General features: G+C 42.9%; 1 protein-coding gene across 2 annotated transcripts in view; it reads right to left on the minus strand.

The window, feature by feature from the left end:
• The window catches only part of EAPP (E2F associated phosphoprotein), a 30,193-nt gene extending 23,397 nt beyond the window's left edge, over positions 1–6,796 (minus strand). Inside the window, exons 1-3 of one of the 2 annotated variants that reach the window (XM_002925247.4) lie at positions 6,625–6,792; positions 1,272–1,453; positions 155–256 (exon numbers count right to left, since the gene is read on the minus strand). In XM_002925247.4, coding sequence (XP_002925293.2) covers positions 155–256; positions 1,272–1,453; positions 6,625–6,698 — 358 coding nt within the window. In that variant the 5' untranslated portion in view covers positions 6,699–6,792. Of the gene's footprint in view, positions 1–154; positions 257–1,271; positions 1,454–6,624 lie in introns of both variants that reach the window. The other variant, XM_034648505.1, reaches the window with a different exon arrangement.
• Between the last annotated feature and the right edge of the window lie 1,214 nt (positions 6,797–8,010).

Here is an 8,010-nt window from a genome sequence, read left to right on the forward strand (position 1 = left end):
AAAAAAAAAAAAAAAAAAAAAAAAAAAAAAAAAAACAAAAAACCTCCAATTTCTTAAAAGAAAATTCAGAGGGAAATTCTAATATCCAATAATTGTTAGGTAAACCTTTTTTCTACAAATTGTAACTATTAAACCTGGTAAACATGCTACTTACCTGTTTTGTCTTCATCCTCAGAATCAGAATCAGAATCAAAATATATATCATCATAGTACTTTGTGAGAGCTGTTCCAACTTTTCCAGTTCCGGAGGAAGACCCTATTTACATAAGGACAGTTTACAGACTAAACCATACACAACTGACAAGAAAAAAAACCTCAATATATTTTTCCATCGCCTCAAAGTAATATCAACTCATTGCCAATCTCATTTGGATGAAAAAATACTTTCACATCACTGACTTACTGAATTTCTGTGCTCGAATGCGATTACAGAGAACTATAATTGTTAATTACAGTAATGAAGTATTCCAAATCATGAGAACACTTTTCTCTGACCCTTCTCACAAACCTAATTCGGTAAAATAGCCTTTTGCTGGGTTGCCACCATACACATCTCTACCTTTCAGCCACGCAGTGCACTGTGGAGAACAGGAAATAAACATCTCGTTGTAAGGGACTTTAGGGGGAAGAGGATAAGAGCCCTACAGAGGGCAGGGGGCATGATTCAAGGACACACACTTCCCCCCTCAGCTGTGCCTAGCGCCATGACTCAGACTATATTCATGTCATCACATGCCTGTGTCCCTAATTCTTCCTCTCCATTAACATCTGCTTTAACTTTTATTAGCACTATTACACATGCTTTCAGTTCCTAACAGTTAATACATGGAAACCAAAGCTGAGGCACAGATCAGTTTTTGGGTCAGGAACACTTTACATAAAAACAAAGTATCAAAATGAAGTATGTTTCATTACTTACTAAAATGAGACAAGAATTTGTGGTGACCTATCATTCAATCTGCCATAGCAGTGCTATATAACCCTAAAAATACCACGATAAGCTTGTGTGTCTTTTTTATCCTGGCGTCAAAAATTACAAAAGAAAATCATGCAAGTAAACAATACTAAATAGTGTCATTTCAACAACACAGGAAAATTCTTCACTGGTCACCAAAGAAAACTACGCTCAAGCTGCAAACACACGTATTCATTCCTTCAATGAACACTGAGCACCCACTCAAAGTGCTGCTGACACAACAGAGCATAAATAAGGTTCCTGCCCTTGTGGAGCTTAGAAAAATATCGACATGAAAATCTAACTAAAAGTTTACCTGTTTCCAGAGAGGATAACTTGTCCTCCATTGTTTTTATGGTGGAATTTAATTCGGCTTCCATTTCTTTTTCAAATTCATCTTCACTAGATGATTCACTTTCTCCAGTAAGACATTCTCTGATGAGCTTTCGTTTTTGGTCAGGAGTTCCGTGTAAAAGCACATCCACTTCATCTTCAGAACTAGTATGCATTTAAATCATAAGACATATGAATACTAAAGAACTAAGGTAACTTAAAACTCCCATCATCTCACTGCCCAACAATTTTAAGTTTTACAAGGTTGCATTTATGTATCATATTACATACAGCTATTCTCATTTAAAGATCAACCATTTCTCAGGGCACCTGGGGGAGGGGCTCAGTCAGTTAAGTGTCTGTCTTCAGCTCAGGGTCCTGGGATCAAGACCCCTGCCCCCCTGTCATTGGACTCCCTGCTCAGCAGGGAGTCTGCTTCTCCCTCCCCTTTTGCCCCCCCATGAGCGTCCGCATGCACTGTCTCTCTCTATCTCAAATAAATAAATAAAATCTTAAAAAACAATAAAGATCAACCACTTCGGCATATTTCCAAATACATTTCTAATGTCTGCATAACATTTCCTATTTTAGATGCTGTACATTATTTATTTCTAACTCTTTGCTATTACACGAGACGAATATCTCTGTAGGGTATATGCAGTTTGTTTCTGTTGATTTCCTTAGGATAAATGTCTAGAATTAGAAATAAAAACATCTTTCTAACTTCTTGAATTATCACACTGTTTTCCAAAAGTACTGCACCAATTCATAATTCCATCAGCAATAAAAAGTTTACTTCACAGAACTGGGAGTTTTTTAAAACTCTGAGTACTTAAATAAAACTTAATATATGTAATCAATATATAGCTAATTTACCCAAACAAAATGTTAACAGATAGTAATTAGAGGGGCGCCTGGGTGGCACAGCGGTTAAGCGTCTGCCTTTGGCTCAGGGCGTGATCCTGGTGTTATGGGATCGAGCCCCACATCAGGCTCCTCTGCTATGAGCCTGCTTCTTCCTCTCCCACTCCCCCTGCTTGTGTACCGTCTCTCGCTGGCTGTCTCTATCTCTGTCGAATAAATAAATAAAATCTTAAAAAAAAAAAAAACAGATAGTAATTAGATGTTATAATTTTAAAGACACAATGCTACAGAGAACTATAAAGAGAAAGTTAAATTATATTACAAATTCTCCTGAGCAATTACCTCCAATTTACTTGGCCTTTTGCACTTAGGTTTCCTATCAATAACAATACAACAAAATTAAACCAGATATCAGAAAGAATAAAATGTTATCAAAATGAATGAAACACCAAAGATACTTTTAATACAATCAATAGTTCATAAAAAATGTTATTCGTGGTCTGATGAATAGTTACAGACTACCCCTGGTTTTTGTTTCTCTATTTTCTTCTTCTAGAACAATGCTTTTCAGCCTCCAGCAGAAGGTAAATCCAAAAATGCAATTCACATCAATTTTGCTAATGATAGAGGCCTTAGCCAGATTCCACTCCCAAGACAATTCCCCATCTAACACCTCTCATCCTGACCCACATACCCCTTTCTCCTTTACCACTATATTCATTTGGGTCCTCTTAACTATGCCTGTCCCACCATATCCTAAGGATCTCCCCAAACGCCTTTATTTCATTCCACCCTCAATCCTCCTGCCACAATGTTAGTCCTAAAGAACTCTCATTACATTACTACCCAACTCTGAAAGAAATCATACATAGCCAAATCTCTGAACGCAGCATTCAAAAAGAGCCTTTCCCGGGGCGCCTGGGTGGCACAGCGGTTAAGCGTCTGCCTTTGGCTCAGGGCGTGATCCCGGCGTTATGGGTTCGAGCCCCACATCAGGCTCTTCTGCTATGAGCCTGCTTCTTCCTCTCCCACTCCCCCTGCTTGTGTTCCCTGTCTCGCGGGCTGTCTCTATCTCTGTCGAATAAATAAATAAATAGAAATCTTTTAAATAAATAAATAAATAAATAAATAAGAGCCTTTCCCATTTGGTTTCAACTTATCTCTCCAACCTTACTCTCACCTGTAAACTACACCAGTGGTCTCCAACTGGGTGCATTTTGCCCTCCAGGGAACATATGGCATAGCTAGACTTTTTTTTTTTTTTTCAGAGATTTTATTTATTTGACAGAGAGACAGCCAGCGAGAGACGGAACACCAGCAGGGGGAGTGGGAGAGGAAGAAGCAGGCTCCCAGCAGAGCAGGAAGCCTGATGTGGCTCAATCCCAGGACCCTGAGATCACGCCCTGAGCTGAAGGCAGACACTTAATGACTGAGCCACCCAGGCACCCCATAACTGGACATTTTTTATTGTCACAACTAGGAGGTGGGAGGAGAGGCTACTGGCATCTGGTGGGCAGAGGTCAGGGATACTGAACATTCTACAGTGCGCAGAACAGCCTCCCACAACAGAGACTTACTTATCTGATTTAAGGTATCAATGCTACTGAGGCTGAGAAACTCTGATCTATCCTATGTTCCGGTGTTTCCAAAGTGTGGAATGTAGATTATCTTAAGGAGTACAAGGATAGACAGGCCACTAAATAACTTTGAAGTCATTGCTGGTGGCAATCTAAAATGATACAATTACGATGGAAAACAGCCTGACAGTTTCTTATAAAACTAAACACGCAACTACCATAAAACCCACCAATCACACTTCTTGGCATTTATCCCAACGTTTGAAATGAAAACTCACATTCACACAAAAACTTATACATGAATATTTATAGATGTTTTATTCACAAGAGTCAAAACGAGAAGCACCTAGACGCCCTTCAATAAGGAAACAGTTAAAACAAATGTGAAAGTCATCAGCAATAAAAAAGGAATGATTTACTGATACCTACAGCAATGTGGATGAATCTCCAGGGAACTATTCTGAACGAAAAAAGCCAATTCCAAAAAGTTACATACTGCATGACTCCAATTATATAATATTCCTTAAAAGGACAAAATTATAGAAGTGTAGCATAGATTAGTGGTTACCAGCATTAAGCAGGGCATGGTAGGACAGGAAGCTGGCAATGAGATCTTTGTGGTAATGAAAATGTCCTATATTCCGACCATATTAATGGTTACCCCAGTTGTGATATTATACTAAAATCACTAACGTTAACATTAAGGGAAACTGGGTAGAGGGTACACAGAATCCCTCTGTGTTATTTTTTGTTTAACTTTTCTTGTGGCATAATTTACTATCATAAATCCACGAACTTAAATATACAATTCACTGATTTTTTTTCTATATACTATTTCTTACAACTACATGTGAACCTACCTCAAAATAAGGTTTAATTTTTTAAAAAACAGATTAAATCACAAGGCAAGAAAGTTATTTTTATTACAAATTTTCTCAAATGCTTGTGATTATTTCAAGAGAAGTCTCAGCATTTAGCACTGCTAGGTGAGGCAATACAGTATGAGCCATGTACATTCTTGTTGAGTGTGTCAAGAACGCACGGTTCCCACCACTCTTCACCCGGGCCATTTCTCTGGGTTATGTTTGCAGTGTGCAACCTTGAGGGATAAGGTGATGTCTCTTTCCAGGAGAAAGAGCAGGCTTATTTACTGACTGCTGTAAAAGAAGTGGATTTTCCAAGCTCAAGTGGTCCTCTGCCGTGATGCAACCCACTGAACGTGTAGCATCCATCTGGGCCTGTCCGTGCAACCCCGGCAGGAGTTAGGAAGTGACAGCAACACCACCATCATGATGTTCATGCTGCCCGCACTGTGAGCAGTCTCTGACCCAGGAGTCTCATATCTTCTGCCAGGTTCCATGAATAGGCTATAAAATATTAGCTTTATTACAAGTAGGGTAAAATCAAATCCTGACAGAAAACTCTTCAACCCCTCTTGAATCTCTCCAATCTCCCTTTTTAGGACGACGAGCACCGGATTCAGAGCCTCTGCAGGCAATACTGTCTCATAAGTTTCATTTTCATAGTATTTATTTTTAGTTTCCTTACCAGTGACAACTGTCACAGAATTCCAGAACTTCTTTAAAGAAACGTAACCCTCCCCCCAAAAAAGAAGAAATTTAACTACAAAAATCTTAAAGAAAATATTAAATAAGTTATAGCACGGGTAAATATGGAGATGGTAAGAGCTGAATAACTCAAGTCCAAGAAGTACTGCTATATTTCAATCAAACTGAATTACTAAGTGAGGCCTACTAATCGATCTCTCTCCTTTCACAGACCAGACCCATTACCTGCAACTCTCAGGAAATCTTGGAATCCATCCTCACTCCCCGGAGGAGAATCTTCACAGCAATTCAATCTCCCAAACCTAAAACCCCTCCCCAGGATAATATGATTGGAGGAAGGACAGTTTCACAGAAAGCTTAGTTGGACAGAATGTTTTAGAGTTTATGGACAGGATCTGTTGCCAGCTTTAGAAAATAGATAAACGTGCCAGGAAATCTCTTGCCAACATAACTGCAAGTTTCCCCCAGGTAGGGTTAATCCCTCCTTCCTGGAAATTGCCCCGGAACTTCATCTGTGTCTATCTCAGGTCCTCGTTTTCTACAATACTCTTTTGAAATAACATCCTTATTTCCAAGATATATATGTTCCCACATACGTGTCTTATTTCCTCTACTACTGAGAGCCTGTAGAAGACTGTAGCCCTGAGCGAGCATACAACAGGTGCTTAAAAAAAAAAAAAAAAAAAAAAAAGCCTGCTGAGTATTCCCTTATATCTGCTTATGGCAGTTTAGTCTTGAAGACGGTCACTTCACATTAAGTCCCACTAGTTTCACAACACACTTAAGGTACAGTTATTGTATTTCCTTTTTTAAAAACTTGAGAGAGAGGGAGAGCGCGGGCGCGAGCGGGGGAGGGGAAGAGAGAGAAGAAAACTCCCCGGGGAGCAAGGAGCCCTCTAGGGGACTCAATCCCAAAACCCTGGGATTATGACCTGAGCCCAAGGCAGACGCTAAACCAACTGAGCCACCCGGGCGCCCTATATTTCCTTTTTATAGATGAGAAAAACGAGGGTAAGTGACTTGCTTTCAGTCAACACTGCTAGTAAGCGGCAGAGGCAAGATTCGATCCCCAGGCTTTTGAAGACTTACGCGTAATTCCAGAATATCCGCGTTCCCCGCGCGGGTGGCGGCCCCGCTTCCCCCGAGGCTGCGCAACCTCACCAGAACCCCACTCGGCATCCCACAGGCGACAGCGGGGCGCGACAGGCGCCCGAACCGCTGGGCCCAGGGTCCGCAAGGGCCTGGTAGGCGCAGCGACTGGAGGAGGCTAAAGCCTGGCCTTGGCCCGAAGCCTCGGAGGCTGGGAGGGGGCAGAGCAGGGGCCCACCTGCTCAAAGCGGGTTCCTCGTCGCTAGGCTCTTCAACTGCGTAGGGGTCGTAGTCATCCTGGAGCCGGTTCATGGTGGCCTCCGACACCGACTACAAGCTCCCGCACAGCATCTGTTTACTCCGCAGGTCCCCCGGCTAAAGCCTCCCCAGCTCCACTTCCGCCCACACTTCCGTGCCCTCCCTGCGCGCCTGCGCAGACCATGCGAGTGAGGGGGCGGGGAGAGAGGACGAGATCCAGAGTCTCGCCGCCGCGGTGCGTTTCTGCTTACTCGGAAACAGCTGCTCAATTACAGAAAATAGGGATCGGCGCCCTCCTAAGCGGCAGATTCTGAGATGAGCGCTCTTTGTGCAGTGTCTCACGTTGTGACGTAAAGAAGCAGAAATCTAAATGCTGAGGGATATGCCGCCTGAAATCTGGGCCAGTAGGTCCCCAGACACTAACATCTGATGTCCCTGCATCCTTTAAGCCTCACACCCTTCTGCCTTCTTTTTACCGCGCGGCTATCTCACCTTCCCCACTATTCGCTCCTCTGTCTGACTTCGGCCTATCTACTGAAAAGTTGCTAGGCTGTCACCGGTTAATTCCTAATTACCTTTTCTTGGCCTCTTCTCAGTCCCAGCCTTTGATTGGCCCTTGTCCAATTCCGCTCAGTACTTGAGATGAGGTAGATGATAACTTGAGAGGAGGCCTCTTCATTGTGAAACTGTTTGCTACCCCGTTTCTGTACTGGCCTGTTCTCAAGCTCCTGTCCCCCTTCACGATCCCATTCAGATAACCACCCGTTTTATTTGGTCCTTGCCCCTCCTCAGGTACTACAATGGATTTCCAAATGCCTGCGTAGGTAATCTCCACCGCTGCACCACTGGCAATTCAAATCACTATAGCCCAAACCCAACTCAGCATCTTCCAGCCCATTTCTGGGCCTCAGCCAATAGCTATTTTGACTCTTGATTTCTGCTCATGTCACTTCCTCCATCCTTACAACTGATATAGGCTAGAATCTTGGTTGATTCCTTCCTCTGTCCCTCCATGAGCCCTCAATTCCCAAGTCCTAGGGATCGCTTAGTAACGTCTCTTTCACGCACGTTCTATCTCCCCACCTTTCACCTTGACTACTGATATGGGCTCCTAATTGACAACCTTTTGTTCCCTCACCAGCCTATGCCACTCTCTACTGGCAGAGTAACCCTCCGGACGATTTCCTTCCTAACAAGTCCTAATAGTTTGGGGTGCCTGGGTGGCTCCGTCAGTTAAGGGTCTGCCTTCGACTCAGGTCATGACCCCAGGGTCCTGCCATGGAGCCACGCACTGGGTTCCCTGCTCCGTGGGGAGCCTGCTTCTCCCTCTCCCTCTGCCTGCTGCTCTCCCTGCTCATGCTCTCTC

The sequence above is a fragment of the Ailuropoda melanoleuca genome, chromosome 20 (genome assembly GCF_002007445.2).
Source record: "Ailuropoda melanoleuca isolate Jingjing chromosome 20, ASM200744v2, whole genome shotgun sequence".
Taxonomy (NCBI): Eukaryota; Metazoa; Chordata; class Mammalia; order Carnivora; family Ursidae; genus Ailuropoda; species Ailuropoda melanoleuca.